Raw genomic sequence first — 20,351 nt, forward strand, 5'->3', positions numbered from 1 at the left:
TAAGAAGTGGTGACATTGGCTTCTTCAGGCAATTAAAGAAGATTTTGACAATAATATGAATTCAAAGGTATTCTTCTATAATGTGGTTGTACGTCGTCATTGGTATGACTATGATTTTTTTTTTATTGTAACAGCTTTTAAGACAGTGGCGTGACAAAGTTATAGAGCATGCCTACTGAGGCAACAGCGGCAGTACCTGGCTTGCGTAGAAATGTCCATTGATCTTGACGATGACCTGGTCATTTTCATCTGGTGTCTGTTCCCTGGGGACCACCACTTCAGCTGCGGTCAGGTTCTGCAGTTCATTCACCTGGAAACACATTTTGGGTACTTTAGGAGGAAGTAACTATCTTAAGGTAGAACACTGTAGGTTTGAAAGCAAAGGAAGTTAGTTTACAAAGTTGAGAATTGAAATGTTAATGACACTTCAGCGATGAGAAATCTTGCTGTGGCTATCAATACATGAGGAGACTAAAGGGAAGGGTTCAGGTAGCTTACCGTCTTGCCTCCCTTGCCAATGACCCTCCCTGCAGCGGCAGCGGCCATCTTGATGTGAGTCTCCAGTTTGACCTCCTCCTTTGGTCCAAAGAAGTTTTCCTCCTTCAGTTTGCCATAAATTCTGCCCTGAGCCTGCAGGGGGCAGACAAAGACTTTAATAAAGTTTTTCTCAGTCGCTTTGGTGCTTTTCTCAGATCAGAATGAAAATTCTCATAACCATTAGTTCAACCTCCACAACATTTAGTCATTTGTGCACATCATAGTAGCAATTTCTCCTTCCTCTGAAAAAATTGTAAATGCTTTTGGACATGTATCAGTTGCTTTCATACAATTCTCATTATATATAAAATTGTTGAACTAGTTATCAAATTCTGTCAAGCAAATTTTATACCTTTATTTATCATTTTTTTCCTGGAAATGTCTCCTAAGTTGAACAATTGCTCTCAGGTGAACTTCAGCTTTCACTCATGAGGAGGTGTGTGAAGTATTAGTTGTGACCAATGACAAGCCACTTGTTCACAGTCACTCAGGGATGAATCCCATGAACCCTCACTTGGCAAGCATATATGAACCGAGCAGGACATAGTGTGTACCATTTCTACACTTCTGTGACACAGAAATGGAAGGTCAGCATTGTGGAAGAGGGGTGAGGATGCGGGGAGGAAGGGGAAGGGGACAAAACAGGGGAAGAGGGAGAAGAGGCCAAATACATAGGCAGATTCCTAATGAAATTAGGGCTACAGTTGTGGACCATGTTGTCAATCACAGCCTCACAATGGCTGAGGCTGGTCGGAGGGTGCAACCAAATGTTGGAAGAACCACTGTGAATTCAATCATTCAAACGTTTCGTAGGGAGAACAGATATGTATAGTATTGGGCAGCAATCCAGCATCTCATAATATCTCATGTTTACTGTACATTACTGTAATATTACTCTGCACCACATAGGATTCAAAGACAACCTCACAGAGGTTGAAGAGGGCCCCTTTTTACCCCGCAGCAAGAGGAAGCCATTTGTTCAATGGTGATTGCAAACAATGCGAAAAGGTTGAAAGAAGTGCATCTGAGTTCTGACTCAGCGACTGAGAAAAACTGTGATCAATTTTAATACTATCTTAACAGCAGTTATTTCAATCAGGTACCATGCTACATTAATGGGTTAGTATTTTTCAGCTGGCAGTGTCTTGTTAGGGTTTACCTTAAACTGGGCCTCAGGGGGTCCTGTCACAATCACCATCCTCATTTTAGAGTCTGGAGCTTCAGCTGGGGCAATCTGGATGAGAGGAAACGTACATGACCGATCTTCAAAGTTGCAGGTTTGGTTACATGAGTGGAGGGACACGATTAAGTCATTGGTTCTTCAACTAAAACATATTTTTGTACTTTTCAAATACTAGTAGTCTTATGTAATTACATAACCAACCCTACAATTTACCATAGTTATGTTAATTGTTAGAGACCTGTGAATAATGTCACATTTGCTTCTTCGCTGCCTTAGAAGATTTAAATTTCACATTTTCAAATGCTTGATTGTTCAGTGTGTAAATCAAACACTAAATATAAGCTCATTTTTTTCAATTCCCTGTAGAAATTATTGTGTATAGTATGTCCCTACATGTCTGATATGTCTGATAATGATGTTGAGTACACACCTTAATGGAGGCCCCAGCGAAGCGGCTCAGCTGTTTGATGTGCTGACCTTTCTTTCCAATGATGGCTCCCACTGCCTGTGCTGGGATGTATACATGGACAGTCTCCTGCTCTGGAGCCTGAACACACACAGAGCAAAAATGACATTAAATACAAGGAATACCCATTATGGGACCAACGCTAATACACTTGTAAGGAAAAAGAAACAGTGGGCACCATAACCTCCAGTTCCATCAGTACTCCCACTCATTTGATTTAAAAAAAAAAAAAAAAAAAAAGACTTTATTTTAGTTAGTTTCCAGTGTATCAGAGGCTTTTTAAAGATTTTTTTCCCACTCCAGAATTTTCTCAAACCACATCTTCAAATGAAGGAAAAACATGGCAGCAAAAGTGGAGTTAATCGCTTTCAAAGGACAAAAGCAATGTATCAAAAAGGTGGTTTTCACTGACGTCTGTCTCAAGAAAGACATAGAGCAGGTGTTCTTACCCCAAAGCAACCATAGGGAGCACCAGAGGTGGAGTTTCCAGGTGGGGGTGGTGGCATGTTGGAGGAGGAGGGGAAGAGGCCCAGAGCACCCAGGTTGAGCCCAGGTATCAGGTGGGTCTGTTGCTGGAGAGAATAAGGCTGCAGGTTAGAAATCATGTGGAAGTTTCCAAGTGTGTGTATGTGTGTGTGCGTGTGCATGTGCGTGTGTGTGTGACTCACATTCATTGCAGCGATGTCGTTCTCATAGGCCTCTCTGACCTTCTTCATGACCTCCACCTCAGCTAGGCAGCAGGCTTCAATCGGGCCTTTGACTGTGATGGTTCTCTCTGGATTGTACAGTGTCAGGTCCTGAAGACTGCACACATTAGAAAGGGACGAGTTACGGATACAGCCCATGAGTGATCTGTGTTTTTGTTTGGTTTTATATATATATTTTCTCATCCCATAAATAGCTTTATAATCCATGAGAATTCCCTTATGACCGCAATACACAATGTTGAGTTAGGTTTTTGAGACTTTCTGTGTGTGTGTGTGTGCACGCGCACGTGTAGGTGTGTGTTTGTGTGAGTCTTACGGTGAGATGGTGATCTTGGTGTCTGTGTCCTGTTCAACTTTTTTCAGGTTCCGCCCCTCCTTACCAATCAGGCGTCCAACAAAGTTATTGTGAGCCAGAATCTTTAGAGGAACCTCATCAGCACTACAGATAGAAACCACCAGTTTTTAGTTGAATATTTGTCTAACTGTGCAGAATTATATGATGCTGTCTCATCTGAACACAACATGTTGGATTGCTGTTGAACACCTACGTCTTGGTGTCTTTAGCTTCCTGCTGCATGATGTCCAGGATCATGCGGCAAGCGGCCGAGCAGCCTTCAGGGGTGGAGTGGATGCTGATCGGCTTCTCAGCAGCACCTGCGTTCTCTTTGCGATGCACGTCAATCCTGCAGCAAACAAAAAAGACCAGAATCTCTTTATCAAGTAACCAAGGTTCAGTACTTCCAGAGTTACCATGGTAACATGGTCCAACACTTTAATACAGTAGCCAATATGCATAAATCTACAAATTAAGGAACTTCAATTTGCAGTAAACTGCAGTTCAAATGTGCTTTAATTCTGAAGTTTAATATTGGAGTCACTCTCTTCTGTATGTGCATGTGAGTCGCAATAAATTTTGATTTACATATTTGTGATATCATTGATACAATGTAATTTGGACTGATCTTCAGCTCTATAGCGTAGTGGATTGACAGCAACATTAGTAATACATGTATTTATTATTATTTTCATTCAGCTAGTTTCTAATGATTGATTTCACATTAAATATTTGTGTTTGACTTTACATATGAATATGAATATACATTCACACAAGGCCCTCACATTTTTTAAATGACTGTCAGTCCTACTAAAAGATAGGAGTTAACTTTGAGGTTCTTTTTCAGTGTGATGACTGGGAGGCTTGATCTCCAATATACTGTAGATATATCTATATATAGATATATCTGTATTTATAGATAAATAAAACTGATTTGACTCGATTTCATTCAGAAAAAACATATACAAAACAGTAACACACCGCAGACATCATTCCTGTCCGTGTTAAACACACATAGCGTGGGCACTTACTTGCTCGCTGTCTGCTTGGTGATGTTACGAATGGTGGCTCCCTCCTTGCCAATGATGGCGCCGACGTACTGTGTTGGTACCAGCAGTCTCAGAGGGATGTCCACGTGCTGAGTTTTGGGTGGCATCCCTGAGCTCGGGGAACCACCGCGGGGTCCGCCTCGGGAGCCATAGCCAGGTCTGCGGCCATAATCGGACCCCCTCTGGCTTCCCTCCAACTCAGAGTTCTCATCAGGGATGTAGGAGACACGCAGGGCATTGTTCTCGAACTGGTAACCATTCAGCTTCTGGATGGCTCTGAGAAGGACACAGACAGAGGTTCATGTGCTGCATTTGGCATTTATACGTGTGGCATCATAATAACTTTCACTGGTATGATTCAACATTTTAGTCTGCATTTGTTGCTTTTTTTATTATAGTATAGTACTTATGGTATAGTAGAGTTATAGCAATAATCATTATACATACATAAACTATCTTATAGTAGCAACAATGGCATTTACAGAAAGAAACTAATTGGTGCACACATTAAATGGAAGTGAAGTTAAAGGAATATATAGAAATAGTGACACTGCTGGTCTGTTTCCACTTTATCTAAAATATGATCTCAACAGCTGAACAATGTTATACTTTAAATAATACATTCTGAATGTAATGTCTGAAAAGGCTGCAGATTGTGTGTGTTTTTTTAATCTGCACTTCCCTGTGCAATTTTTTATGTATTTGTCTGCTACTTTATACTTGTATAATTATTATTTTCTCTCCACAACATTTATACAGCAGCTACTTTGAAGAGGAAAATGATTGTTAAACATTAAACTATTAAACAACACAAAGCAATTCAGAACTTCTAAGAAGATTCCTAAATAAACACTGAACACATTATATCTAGTACCTTTCAGTGGCCACTAGATGTCACAAGTGGACTGGCACATACACATAGAGTACAAATGACAACATCTTTTCATTGACATACTTACATAAACCATAATTCTAGGCACCCTTGCCTAGAATGGAACTTTGGTGAAATACTTTATACCAGGACTGCCTAAAATGGAGCCTGCAGGCTGCAGTTGGCTCACCATAAGGTTCAATTTCACCTATCAAATGTTTTTTGCACAAAATGGTAATAAATATGCTTTAAACAATATCTGTAACAAATATTCTTATCTTTGTAAAAAAAAAAAAAAAAAACACACACACACTGGTAAACTAGCACCTTTTACAGAGACAAGAGTACATCAAGGAAATGTGTGAAAAAGACAGAGCATCCACAGGAGATAAAAGAGGGATGGAGGAACTTACTGCCTGGCATGCTCCCGGGATGCATATGTGACATTTACCACAGCAGTTTCACTGTCTGTGTTCACTGAGAGAAAGAGGAAAAAGAGAGACTCTTAGATGCATTATATATTAGATAAATAAACAAAGATTGGTATAGATACAGCATTAATTTGCTTATCAATGGGTTTAAAAAAATTTGGATTACTCTGAAGTCTTTGATCAGGTACAAGTACTAAATGAAAGTTCGAGATGTACCCAATAAGGCAACTGGAGAAAGAAATTTCATCCTCATCAAGGATGCAATTATGTGAGACTTTTTTACTGTACAAAAACCATTTCAGAATATATCACTGTATCACATTTCATGGCATTACACATTTACAACTATTATTAACAGTTACAAAGACTTCTAAATTAATGAAAACAGGACTATTTTTGGTTGAACAGCCACACTTACTATAATTTCCCAAAATATTATGTCAGACCAATATTTAACTTGATATGTTTTCTTCACAGCACTAATGTGTTAGATTTCAATACCACCATAACCATCAGGTTTCCACATTGAAACCAGTAAATCACTGCAAACCCAATCCTCACACTGAATCAGATGCTCATTTAGAACAATTCAGTTCTGTTGTTGCATGGTCTCTTGAACTTGGCTCAATGAATTTTTTTGGTTATGGTTTGTTCTACACAATTTTTTTATCCTGTCAAGGACAGAAAGGCAAAGCCACCACACAGAACAAATACTATAGAGAGGTCAGAATCTAAATGGATCATCTTGTACCTGGTTTAATTTGTTGATTGAAAAAAAGATGTGGGTACACAATAGAGACAAGTGGTATAAAGTTATATATTATGTATGTGTATGTTTATTTCTATTTAATATATCCAATTTATGTCAATCTGGTATGACAAACTGAGGCCGAGTTGAGCAAGTCATTTTGATGTCTTCTATAAATGTGTGCTGTCGTATGTTATTTTTGTTTTCTTTGTCTTCATTTTGTCATTAATATTATGGAGCTTTACAGGGTTTTGTTTAAAGTGAAGTGGAAAAAAAAAACTTGGAAAAATAAACTGAAATCTTTAAAAAAGAAAACGTTTAAAATACTATTGTCACTATGGTCGTTGGCGGGATAATCTTCTCTGCAAAAGAAAGTATGCATCGACCACATCAGAGTGAAATCAGAGCTCAGTGAACAGCAAGTCAAATGAAATTACTTTCATATGTGAGCATGTTTTCTCTGTACATTTAAGACTAACACATACAGTACAATATAGTGAATGTGATTATCAATCATCTCATCTCATTGAGATGATTGATCTCATCTACCGCTTAATCTGTGAGGGTCGGAGGGATGTAACTGCTTTATTCCCACTTTTTTCAAGGGGTCGGTGGGGGTTACTGGAGCCAATCCCAGTTATCAATCATGTATTTTTTATTTTATATAAATATGTCTCTGCATCAATGTAAATTCACATTTTTGCCCTGATGTCAGTTTAGAGGCCCAGAGCTCAGCTTTGTCATTAAATACTTTGGAGGAGTGAGAGATTTTAGTTCTCCATATGTGATCTTTTTTTTTGTTGTTGTTGGGGGGGGGGTGTCTTTTTGCATAATTCAATGCAAATAAGAATGTGTATTTCTACTTCAAATTTAATATTGTATTATAACAATTGAAAGACTGAAGGGTTAACTGAAGACTGTTGGCTGGCCAAATCAAACACTTTCTGATGTCAGGAAAAACAAAAATTGCAGGTTCTTTAATTAATCTATATATCTGAGCTAAACTGGCAGAGAGAATTTACACGAAGCTCAGCCAAGCAGCTACTGGCTGTAGCCTGTTACTGTACAAGGTATACAGTGAGGAAATAATAACTATAACAGTATTTATGTAAAGTCACACGTTTAAGACATGTTCACCTAGATTTATCAGAATGTCAACATTAAGGTAAAAATGGAAGTAAAACTAAAACATCTGGAATGAAACCAAACTGCATTCAGTTTATTTTACCTATAATGCATTTCTGATGGTACCAGTTTTACAAGAAAGGTGTGTCCCGATGCCTCTTCAAATGGAGAGCACACGGTTCCTTTTTATACATCAAATTTAAGGATGTTCCAATGGCTTTTCTGGCCCAATGCCCTCAGATTCAATGACCAAACATGGTATAGAATGAGCCATGGATTCAAGTTAATTACCATAAGCTAGAGAAGTTCACATAATTTTTTCAGTGTTTAAATGAAAATCATGACAATAACTTCTTGTTCAGTTTTTTTGATGAAGTAACAAATGTAATAATAATAATAATAAAGTAATAAACGTCCACCACAGTGGACAAAGAACCTAATGTAATACCATGATCTATTACTTTTTCTACTATTTCAACTAAATAAGGTGTTTGAATGTCTTCTAGTCAGATTTAACAACATTCCTCTTCATTTTCATTTTTTTTGTGACTGAAAACAGATCTGTATTTGTGTCTGCATTATACTTGTAAGTAAGAAAATATCAGAAGAACTATTCTGGCACAAAAAATATAAATTCACTCACTTTCAGTTACTTATGTCCATCTATATCTATTTTCCAGAACTTTCAAGGCCTTAATTCTCCCTTTTTAATCTCATAAACTTACAAGGATGCAAAGGGCCTGTGGCAACCCAGCTGAATGACTACCTAAAGCTCATGCCTGCAGGTGTAGGTTTTGGTATCAAAATGTTAACTCAGCTGCTGTCAGGGTCAGAAATGTAAAGTGCCACATGTGACTACAATACTGCATGGACGGGAATACCGTTAGCTTTCATTTCAATTTAAAGAAAACGTCATACCTTGTTCACAGTTCTCGACGGTCCCACACTGGGCCAACAGACCATCCAGCACCTGAGACAGACAGAAAGACAGACAGAGATGGGAAAGAAGGAAATAATACCATCAGTTCATGAGAAAAAGACAAAACATTCTAGAATACACACAACCCTAAAAAGACACATTTAGCATTGTAAATGAATTGTCTTTTAATGTATTTCAGTGTGATACATACAAAAGATAATGAATTCAAAATGTATCTTTTTTTCATCACCATTACATAGAGCAAAGATATAAGCATATGAACAAATTCTCTGTAATTATATCTTTATTAAGAAAATAACATAAATACACAGTCTGATGTCAAATAATTGGGACTGGATGGACAGAAGCTATCACAATGAAACTAAATACCGGGGGCCCAAGCATGGGAGGGCCCTCAAGAAACCTTTCAACATTTTGCTGATTAACATTGATCACTGATGGACTACTTTTTGTACTTACACGGGCACTATGTAGTTTGTGGATAATTAAAATCAGAATTTTAATATCTACACTTGAAATTCCACAATCTCAGAAATATGTATTTATTCCATAAGAGAATAAAGAAGCTGTTCTGGTAAGATTATAAGGTCCCAGAACACTGTTTGAAACTAGAAAGGTGGCAGGGACGGCCTATAAACATATAAACAAAGTAAAAAAAATCGTCCAATGAAGATCTTTCTCTTCCCATTAACATTTCATCACCATAGTGCTGCTTTAAACCAGAGGCAATCTAGCACATGCTGCCTTTTTCTGGACTTTGATAATGTAGTCACTATAATAAAGGCTTATAAATATCTTCTATCTCATTTGATCCTTTTTATACTTGGATTGGTTTAAGTGCCTTAAGTCCTTTTTTCCCAAGAGCACCTAACAAAATTGTATTTACATTATATAACATAGAGCAACCAGTCAATTCCTTTACTTGACTATTTCTTGTGTCTAAAAACAATATTCTCTAATTCCTTTGAGGTGCACGTAGTTTGGTTTAAGGCAAAATATTCTGAATGAACTCATGAATGGACCGCAGTAATTATGATGCTGCTGAGATCAAAGAAGATTTGCACTTCAGAGTGAAGCATGAAGAGCCAACCGAGGGATGTTCTTTGCCAAGTTCACGCAATAAGACCTTTATATGAAGTGACTTAGAGTGAGGTGGGAGAGAAAAAATTCAAAACCACCTTCCAACATAATTAGCCACATGTATGATCAGATTAGGAACAGCCAATCAGAGAAATCAGATCCATTCTTTAAACTGTGACTGTACAGAGGAAATTGGCTGAAAAGGAAACAAAAAGAAAACTGGAAGTGGAAATATATCTGCAGTTGGTACAACAGAAAATTTTGTATACAAGTATTTAGCAGAAAAATTAGCTTTTATATATAAATGTCTGTGTAAAAGTTTAGCTCTGTTTAGTTTCATCTGTAACTATGTTGCAAAATCTGTTTCTCTTTGCTTCCTCAATTTAAGATGCTTTTATTTTGGAATAATGAGTGTTTCCTATGCCCATCATCATGATCAGCACCTCTGTCTTACATGATTCTGTACTAATTCTCTGGATGCTGCTGGGACATCTGACCCTTATTAACATTCAGCAGTATGGAAATGAAACGTTGCAGTCAGTTTTGCGGAGAGACGTCGCCCTCATGTGGACACACAGGAAGAGAAGGAGATGATCTGGCACATATTCAAAATCTCACACACACACACACACACACACACACACACACACACACACACACACGCTTGCCAAAAGGAGGCAGGCAGTGTGCCACACCCTCACACAAAACAATAACGGTGCACATATGCATACACACACTCAGAAAGATTTACTGAGAGATTTTCCTTTGTTATCCAAGAAAAAAATGATGTTTATTTCTTTTTTATTTTGGTTCTTTAAATATGGCATGTGTTTGTTCGGAGCACTTTGACAGTATTTTAATGGTGATTTCCAAATTTTGTCAATAATCTAGTTTTGGTTCTAGAGAAACCTTTAATCTAGATTGTTATAGTCAAATAGTCATAATCTTGTTGTCTGTGTCTGCCACACAGCTTCAGTCTTTCTGGATCAGTTGGGAATTCACTGAATTTTGAACGTTTGAATGTGTGTGTGTGTGTGTGTGTGTGTGTGTGTGTGTGTATGTATGTGTGTGTGTGGGGGGGGTGATAATGCTTGCTAGATACAAACAACATTTAAATTAGAAAAAGTTAAAGTAAGTTATTTTGTGCTAGAGATTGAGTATAAATTTAGGGGCATTACAATTTTCTTTCTTCTCAATTTCTCTCCACTCTTGACGGAAAAACATGACTTCAAAGACAACACAGCTGGCTGACTGGCCGCCTGCAGCTGCACTTCCTATCGTGTGTGCACTACTGTCAACTGTCTGGTAAGTCCGACAGTATCTGAGATATTTTACAGAGATCCATCATGGATTTGTTTGGAGAAAGACGGTTAACTCGGGGCAGATTTCAGAAACCCAACATTTTAACATTTAATGGAATTCCCTTTTATAGTTATTTTTTTGTTTAGTCAATGAAGAATAGCACTTTTTGTTGAACGTTGGAATCTTGATACTGTAGTTTGACAGTTGTCAAGGCATGAAACTAATGGGATGTTTTTTTTAATTCTTACAAATTCAGCTGATAGAATAATAATGGCCTGACTGTCAGTGCTGTTTATTCTGTGCATGATGCTGTGACATAGATAGTACTGTTCAGTGTGCACAGGGGCAGGTCTGCAAGCTTAGATCTTCACACTGTTCTAACCAATGTTTGTCTGTATGTTTGTAAGCATATTGTGTTTTACAGAAGTTCATGCACACACAGGTCAATGATCAGATTCCTTGTACATCAGTTCACCCTGCGAATCAGCTTCCTGTGGTTGGTAAATGTTTCTGTACTTGGTATTAGACATCTAGCTTAAGTGAAGACATATCTGAAGCAATTAGAGACTAACAATCAATAGGTTAGTGCTGACAACAGTTTTCCCCTAAGTAGATCAATACATGACTATTAGTTATTGTGCAGTTCTAGTCACTGGGCACCCACTGGATTCATCTCCCAGCTGCACTAAGACCTCCAGCTTAACTCAAAGTATTTTCTTTTTGGTTGGAGCCATCATATATATCTACACAGAGATGTGTGGCCCATTATTCACTGCCAGCCTGCTGAGACAAAGGCACATGAGACCACACATAAACCCCTCAAGGACATGTTGGCAGCAGGGTCAGCCTGGCTGGCAATACAAGCTTTATTCCAAACCTTTCAGTATCACAGACACTGAGCAAGATTCTCAGAGTGAGCATGGCAGCTAGCATAACTTCTTCCTACCAGATAAACAATGTCCAACGCAGGTGTGTGTGGCAGTCATGGTTATCACCTCTTTGACAACATGACTCATGTCAATCTCACATTTCTGGCCATTAATTCTGATACAGTCATGATATGACTCTTGCTTTATGCTGCAAGTCAGACATGTTTAGGCTTTTATTGCTTACATCACTCCTCTCCCTCTGCTTCACAAAGACGGGTATTGACTGGCACTTGAAGTCTGAGTCAGAACTAACACAAATGTTTTGTTCTTTAGTGTATTGAGTGGAACCAAGATTCTGATTATAGGTATTGTTAAACGAATTAACAAACAAATTCTCTCCAAAAGAACATCATTAGTGTCAGGAAGAATTGTACTTATTTCAAAACTGTGACAGAGACATTATATGAGAAAAGGTGTTACACTCAGTCTGGAATGGTTCTTACAACTACTGTCCATCCAGGAAATAGCTTTGTCAAAAACAATAAAAAGGGGCTTGCAAGAGAGAACTGAAACCCTGCTTTACCTCTTCAACACAGCTGACATAACCCTACATGACATGGCTGTGAAAGTCAGATTGACTGTGTTTGAAAGTTACAAAAATGGTTGAGCAGATAAACCCTTAATTACACATCAAAAAGATGTGAAGGAAGAGGATATGTAAAAGGATTCTATCATATGGCAAGCCAGCCCTGTCAGTAGAATAAAACAGTGACGTGTTACACTTGAGCAAATGTTTACATTTTAATTTTTTCACACAAATAATTTTTACATTTCTACCATCCGTATCGCATCACATTCAGATTACATGTATATGAGCTGACTTGTCAGGAGAGAAGCTAGGCGAGAAGGCTGCCTAGCCTGGATATATTTGATGAGATGTTAGGATATGAGGTGTTTGTGGCAATGATCTTTGCCTAACCCTAATAAAGTGCTGTTGTGCCTAAACCTAAGCAGGGAAAAAGCAAAGTGTTGCCACAGACTTACTCGGTGAAAATTAAGCACACCTGTTGATAAGCAAAATTCCAAAATACAACCTAAACACCAGAATAAATGTTAAAAAATAAATGTAAAAAAAGGATAGATCGATAGATAGATCGATAGATAGATCGATAGATAGATCGATAGATAGATAGATAGATAGATCGATAGATAGATCGATAGATAGATCGATAGATAGATAGATAGATAGATAGATAGACAAAAAACAGGTATGGGAAGGAAGAGTTTTTGCTGCGACAGCTTTTGCCGCCACAAACTGGGCTGGAAAATGTCCCGAGATCTAAAAATAACCAGTGGTTTCACATTTAGAAATGTGAACAGTGGTGAACAGCAGTTGCTGGCTTGAGGGTTTTTTCTGTTAATTGTTTTTTGGGTGATGAAGGTATCTGTACCACTGCTTGTTTGGGGTGGAAACAGTGTAACCATAGCCACATGGAAAGTGTTTCAAACAAGCACTTTAAATGATCCCTCTGATTGGAAGATTTGGATCAGCTGGCCACAAAGGGCATTGGTTCATTCAAAACACTAAATAAATATATGATATGAGGGGACAGTTTTTTGTTGTTTTTCAGCTAGTACACTGTTTGACATTTTAAAATGTCTGTGTATTAAAAATAAAAATCAGAGCTTGAATTAAAGAAGAAAATCAATTCTGTTTCTTCACTTGTCTGCACTTACACTGCACTTTTTTCAACTCAAACTGTTACTGATGAAAGTGAGATGGCTATGGAAATGGACAGACAGAATGCAGATTTGAAGCCATATTAGTTGATTGTAGTCACATATGCTTGGCTGAGTGTTGTTGTGGTTTTGTTTTCTCAGAAAAATTACATCCATACAACTTAAAGCAACTAATTTCACGTGCTGAAAAACTGTGTTGTGGGTAGAAGCAATGTGGTGTGGTTACTGGCAATTCACAGTAGCAGACTGTAGGGCACAATCACACTTGGCCCAGTTGTTCCATACCTGCTGAAGTAACATTGTCCCTCCTCCCCAGTTCCCTGCTGGCCTGCACTCACATTGCTCCAGTCACTACTGGCCCTGAGCATGGTTACCTCTTGTACATCGGAATCAGATTCAGAAATATTTTATTGATGCCTGGGGGGAAATTGCTTGCGTTACAGCTGCTCCCATTCAAAGTCCAGAAATAGGCCAGAATAATAATAATAATAATAATAATAATAATAATAATAATAATAATAATAATAATAACCGTGCCAGGGCCAAGAAAGTGTTACACGCTTGAAGACGGTACGGAGCTCTCACACTAGCCAAACAACTTGACTTTGGAGGTCCAGAGTGATTGGGCACAGTACAGATTGCCTAGTTTGTGTGTGCCCTAAATGATCCCAGCAAGAAAAATAATGGAGGAAATAGGGACTAACCTCCCACTGCAGGTGAGGTGGAATGTTTCTGATCTGCAGTTTCCTGGTCCTGTGGAGAGAAGAAGAAAGTGGGGAAGATATTAGCGAGTTAAAAAGGTCTGCAAACAGAAAAAGAAGGGTCTGAAACTTTTTGAGTAATAACAAATAAAATAGGACATGTAAATAATTCAGAAACACAGCATGCAAGCACAGTGCATATGAGAAATTTACTATGTGGGTGTGTTGAAACGGTACACTAATTACAGGTCTAACACTCTGCTGACTGTGTTAGGCTGAGGGTTAAGGGATGAAAGCAAGTGAGAAGAAGAGGCCACTGAATGAAGCCAGAACGTGTCTTGAGAGACAAACAGGTGGAGATTGGAAGAGAGTCTTTTTGAAGTGACTTCTTTTGATACAACACTAAATCAACCCCATCCCCTCACTCCATCCATTAGCTCTAACAGGTTCAACTTACACACAAGCCCAGTGTATGATACCGGGCACTGACCACAAGTCCAACCACATTTGACCTATTGTGTATGGAGCTAAAGCTGACTGTGAATGGTGACCTCACTGTTCAACAACACCATTATGTTCAAACATTACAAAAAAAAAAGAATTGTTGTTTTTAATGTTGTTGTAAGCTACCTGATGAAAAGCGGGGGGCCAGACCAAACCAAAATCAAAGAAGAAGTAACAATGAAGGTTAGCCCCTGTGTAGACACTGAGCAGTAGAGTTCCAGGAAAATTGGATTGGGGTTCTGTCTGTCTTGGGGAGATACTGCAGTGTGGTTACTATGTGGTCCTGGTATCCCCTACACCATCTGTACCACTATCTCTCTGAACCACGATTAACTGCTAGGAACGTCTTGTTCTTAGCTGCTGTATGGATCCTGTTTCTGACATTTATACTAAAACATCTCTGCAGGTAGGTGAGGGGCAGGGGTGCCCAAAAACCTCCCCACCACCCTTCAACCTACATCCCTGGTTGCTGTAGTCTACCATGAAGGGGCCTGAGCTCCAGTTGTTGGAGAAGACCACTGAATCAACAGTAAGCAGTGGGACAGCTTCCTGCTCAACCACCCACGCACACAGTGGGGGATGGGTAGTCCACTGAATAGAAGCGTGGCAGTCGTGTTTGTGAGCGAGTGCATCCTAATCCTGTATCATGTGTATTTCATCAGTTTTTGAGTTTTGGTGCAGACAGGTCTGTTGCATGCCTCCTGTTATTACTGAAGCCACTTTTTTTGGCAGGGTCTTGTCCTTAATAGTAACACATGGACGTCCACAGTCATTACCCTCCGCCCTCTTTAGCATTTAATACATTAAGAACACAGAGTACTCCTTTGGTTTCTGGTAACCTTGATGGGAATCAAATTCTTGAGCATCGTCTTTGTAGCTTCCCATTTGGTAAATCCTTATACAGAAAAAAAGGATTCCTTCACATTTCATAGCATTTATTTCAGCTTTTTAATCTCTGTTCTCTGTTCCAACAAAAAAAAATCAAACTCTGCGAAAATACATCTAGGTTCTTGGAAAAGTGTTAAAACTAAAAAGCTAAATTATTCTCAGGAACTGGACACTGAGTCCAGTTGAAAGCCATCCCTTCACAGCACAATGTTTACATCTGTTGCATTGGTGTTGCACATTTGACCATTGGCCTTCTTACTGATGCTGCTTGTGTTGAAATGTAGAAATGTGAAACCCATTTTTACCACCCATTACCATCTTTACCGCTCCTTATCCACCCCGCACCCACCCAACTGAGCATCAATGGCCCTAAACCCCAACAACAACCAACCCCCATCTCTACCTCACATGCTAAACCCCACCCTAACCCCCAGGAGGTTCCAGCACAGATGAATAGTCTTTTGTGCATCCAAAATACCTGACATCCCCCATGCAAAAAAGTGGCAAAGCCCTTTGATTTTCAATCAATACTCAGCTATAATCACCAGCGTAATCACACAACCTGCCAAACCCATATTAAACAAACCTGTTCACCACCCCTCCACTAGCATAACTTCCACCATACACATCAAAACCTTCATGACCCCAACACACAAATGCAAAATTCCACCTTATCAACACATCAACTCCCTATTATCCTCTCCAATGCCCCAGTCCACCCCCACACACTCACATCCCAACCCCCATCAAGCCACCAACAGTGAACTTGTTTGACCCCTATCGTCGCCGCCTGCCCACCCATGGCCTACCCAATTGGCTGAAACCATGGCAACAGGTTAGGAATGGGCGGGCAAAGAAGATGGATGGGCGGGCAGATGGACAACAAAACAACATGCTTCACATTTTCTTACTCGCTAGTTCATGCGTATTTTTTTTTTTTTTTTTTCATTTTAACTATCATTGCCTTTTACCAACATGGAGGTGACCTGCCATGTTGGGTCTACCACCCTCTGTCAAACTGAGCAAAATGTTAAATATTCACTTCAAATCATAATTTTCCACTTTTTAATTCAAAAGCCCTGATATGTCATTGTATTACCATGAAGCAATGAACACACATTAACATCAGGCGTATCATTAACATATAATGCCTCAACAGTGATTATCAATGTTAAATTCCCTATTTTGACTGTATATATACACCTGACAAATGGCATTGTAGCTGAACAAAATGGAAGTGAATAGCATAAGCATCAAATGTTCCATTTGAAATAAATTTGAGCCAATGAAACAAGAATCAAAAATCTGCTCTGAGACCCTCATCCCTCACTCACTGTTGATATGCAAACATGGAACACATTGTCAATGAAGCTTGAAAATGCCTTAAGTCGAACGTAAAAACTGGAGTTGTTGAGGTTCCCTCAGCTGTGAAGGCATTAAATCCATGCTCAGCTCCAGCCTCCAGCAGAACAAAGGACCAGCGAGAAAGAGCAGAAGAAAGAAAAGAAGCCAAGAGAATGAAAAGAGTGTGGTCCTCAAGGAGGAGGTGGAGGAGAGGAGAGAAAGGCTATGCTTCTAGGAGGGGTCAGAGGCCAAGGGTTAGAGCCCTTCAGACCAGACAGAGGGGTCCCTTGGACCACAGTGAGGTGTGTTAGTGTGTGTGAGGGCCTTGTCCTACACTTTCGCAGCCAATTCAACAATATATATATCAGTATCATCTTTTAATAGCGAAATCACCATCAACATACTTTCCTTTCACCTTTATTATGCTATATTTCCTTCGAAATCAATACTTATCCCTAAATGCAGTCATGTCCACAGTAAGGACCACACTAACAGGTTCCAACTCTGTTGCTCCTTTAACTCGTGATTTGCAGTGATACACACTCAACACTGAAACAGTGACATGGAGCTAATTGCTGATTACACTGCCAGGCTTGTTGCAACCACAAGACTAATTGCAACAGCACCTGTAACTGACAAAAGACACAGATTGTTAAACAGTGACAACCAACGAGTGAGGACCTTCCCCCTTCCATGCAGAGCTATTCTGATCGCATTAACAGGGCATTCATGCAGCAGGTGATGATGTGTTGTTCTTTACCAACTTCATACAACATCTCGACAGTATGTTCCATATCACATTCACATTATATGTACATGAGCTCATGTAGCGAGAAAGGAGGGGATGGTAGTGGCACGACAGCTGCCTGCATGAAACCACAGTTCGAATTGACATTTAAACATCTGCAGAGACCACTGGATATTTTTTACAATGTGTCAATACATTTTCCACATGTTTTAGTGGCAATACAATCATCTCCTAAACCTAACCAAGTAGTTTTGTGCCAAGCCCAAGCAAACCATAAGTACAGTGCTGTTCGCATTTATTTTTTATTTAACATAAAGAAACCCCGAATGGTAACATAAAGTTTTAACAAACCCACTAACATTTATTCTGGGGATTACCACTTTTAGACAAAAATCAGAGTGTAAAAGCAGGTATTTCATACCTCAGCAGAACACATCCAGGAGAGGTTCAACTTGTTGAAAAAAAGTCTAAATCAATAACATTCTGAATTAGACAGTGTTAATTCAGTAACAGAGGTTACTAAGGAGTGGGACATCTTGCTTCTTTCAAATCACTGATGAGTTGCGATCAGCCAGCTGACAGGCTCAGACCATACAGTAGCCACAGTTACTTTTAAACATCTTTAACTTCAGTCTCTCCTTCAAATTCAGCACCCACTGAATGATGTTCAAACTGCTTGACAGAGACAGCTTAAAAGACACTAGCCAAATACAGTAATCTGCAGTTTCAAATCAAACATATTGTGTTCATTGAAGTTTCCTCAAATATCAGGCTGCACAATAAGTCGAACAGACGTCGAGATGATGCAGCTGGACATGGCTGACTCTCTGACACTCGGACAAATATTCCCAGTAAAAGGAATACAAACGGTTCCAGCTGACAGCTACACAAATGCTCTTCGATACATTGTAAAGCCTTTTATCCACAGTATCACTGCACTGAGCATTAGCTGCTGTCTGCAAGGGTCTCAAGTGACCTCACCAACAAGCAGCTTGATAAACCACAGTGCCTCCGGTCTGCACTGAACAATTCAGCATAACAGACTCAATAAACAAAGTGAAAGAACGCTGCGTGGTTTAAGGCATCTCCGGCATGGCTCTGCACAATTTCAAGACAACCGTCTTCTGTCAGTGTTGACACTTTCCTATCCGTACCAGTTTAAAGCTGTATGTTTCGCATCACATGATCAAAAAGTCTGGACCAATAGGAAAATGTATATACCCAATAACACATATCTGGTCAGTCAAGCCACATTTGGAGGTTGGTAGTGATGCAAACGAACACTTGAGTTATGTAATGCACCATTCTGAAGGTCAGGCACATAAACCTGCCTATACCACAAAAAACTTTTAACACTGTTGGTTTGCCAAGAAAAACTGTTTAGAGGTCTGTTCTCAAGATATCAAATTGTCACCACAATTCTCCTGAAAGGTCCAGTACAAACATTTGATTGTTTAGCTGTAGTTTCCCTACAGACAATCAAATATGGGCAGTGCAGCAAAATCCTTTGAAAAAGCAATGACAAGGACACATACAGTAGTTGGTGATGATGAATCTTTGAACTGAAATTAGCAAAATGATTTGAATCAGGAAGATCACTCATCAGCTACCATTTCCAGTGCAATGAGGTGACATACATGTAACTTAAATCTGCATTACGCTTTCTACTTTCCCCCCTGTATTTGTGTCATCAAATATGACACACCCCACTCACGTGTATGGGCTAATTTTGGCGTTTACATTGGTTGAGAGAAACCCTTGGTAGCAGCATGGTGAGAACTGCCCTTGAAGAGGAAGTTACAAGATAATTGTATGTCTGGAGGTTTTTACTGCTCTCTAACTACCGTCACATTAAAGGCGCATGAAACACATATCAAGGCCGAGGTGTCCAGTGCAGACATTAGCTGCTACCATTACAAAACCCCTACAGCACAGCTTGCTCTCAAATGTCCCCTAATATGACGCAAACCGCTGCTGCAGGCTAGAGGAGCACAGAAGTGCAGGGGGTTAATATTTTATAAGAGCTATCTAGCCAGCATAAAATCACAGATGAATTTTTTATTGCTAATGGTGACGAACAAGTGGGTCGAGGCAACATACCAAAATCATCCAGTGTGCACACTAACCTCTTTACCAACCAAATCCCTTTCATCCAATCCCACCAAACCATCTTCTCTGAATACCTTTATAACTCTACCCAGTGACCCTTCAAACCATCACCAGCATCCTCACTGTGGCATCTATACTGCAGAGTTTGCCATTTCAGCAAGTAAATTAGATACTGCATGAATTATGATTGGTGCAGAGGATAGAGTTGAGGTCAGATAAAGAACAGCCACCATTTGATTCTACTACAGATGATAGAGAGGGAAGACATGTATCAAAACGCTTACCATCAAGTCAGTTTTCATCCACGTTAAAAGAAACCTGGATGTAACCACAACACACCACCGAGAGGCACAGGAGGGTGTTGGTTCTCTTTTTATTTACTGATCGTGTAGCACCACCTCGTGAAAACATATAGCAATTAGAGGAAACACGTTTTCTTTTTAGACTTTGCACATTTATATGAATTGAAAGTGTCCATCACAGTTTTCCAAGCAATAGTTTCAACAATTGTTTTGAATTTCTGCAAAAGCAAGAAATTCAAACTGGGTCTCATCTCTCTCATCTCTGTACCACTGACTCCATTGCCTCCTCTTATTGCCTGTCTTCTTACTCCTTTCTGCATCTCTCCATTTTCCTTTCTTCCATTCCTAACTCCCCTCCAGTCCCTCTCCTGGA

General features: G+C 39.3%; 1 protein-coding gene across 2 annotated transcripts in view; it reads right to left on the bottom strand.

Annotated features, from left to right (window-relative positions):
* igf2bp1 (insulin-like growth factor 2 mRNA binding protein 1) overlaps positions 1–20,351 on the bottom strand; it is a 61,179-nt gene that overhangs the window by 7,728 nt on the left and 33,100 nt on the right. Inside the window, exons 3-14 of one of the 2 annotated variants that reach the window (XM_037088827.1) lie at positions 14,087–14,135; positions 8,370–8,421; positions 5,561–5,624; positions 4,259–4,552; positions 3,442–3,576; positions 3,210–3,332; positions 2,855–2,990; positions 2,636–2,752; positions 2,151–2,267; positions 1,697–1,771; positions 499–630; positions 197–310 (exon numbers count right to left, since the gene is read on the bottom strand). In XM_037088827.1, the coding sequence (XP_036944722.1) occupies positions 197–310; positions 499–630; positions 1,697–1,771; positions 2,151–2,267; positions 2,636–2,752; positions 2,855–2,990; positions 3,210–3,332; positions 3,442–3,576; positions 4,259–4,552; positions 5,561–5,624; positions 8,370–8,421; positions 14,087–14,135 (1,408 nt within the window). Of the gene's footprint in view, positions 1–196; positions 311–498; positions 631–1,696; positions 1,772–2,150; positions 2,268–2,635; positions 2,759–2,854; positions 2,991–3,209; positions 3,333–3,441; positions 3,577–4,258; positions 4,553–5,560; positions 5,625–8,369; positions 8,422–14,086; positions 14,136–20,351 lie in introns of both variants that reach the window. The other variant, XM_037088826.1, reaches the window with a different exon arrangement.

Source organism: Acanthopagrus latus, chromosome 23 (genome assembly GCF_904848185.1).
Source record: "Acanthopagrus latus isolate v.2019 chromosome 23, fAcaLat1.1, whole genome shotgun sequence".
NCBI classification, from domain to species: domain Eukaryota; kingdom Metazoa; phylum Chordata; class Actinopteri; order Spariformes; family Sparidae; genus Acanthopagrus; species Acanthopagrus latus.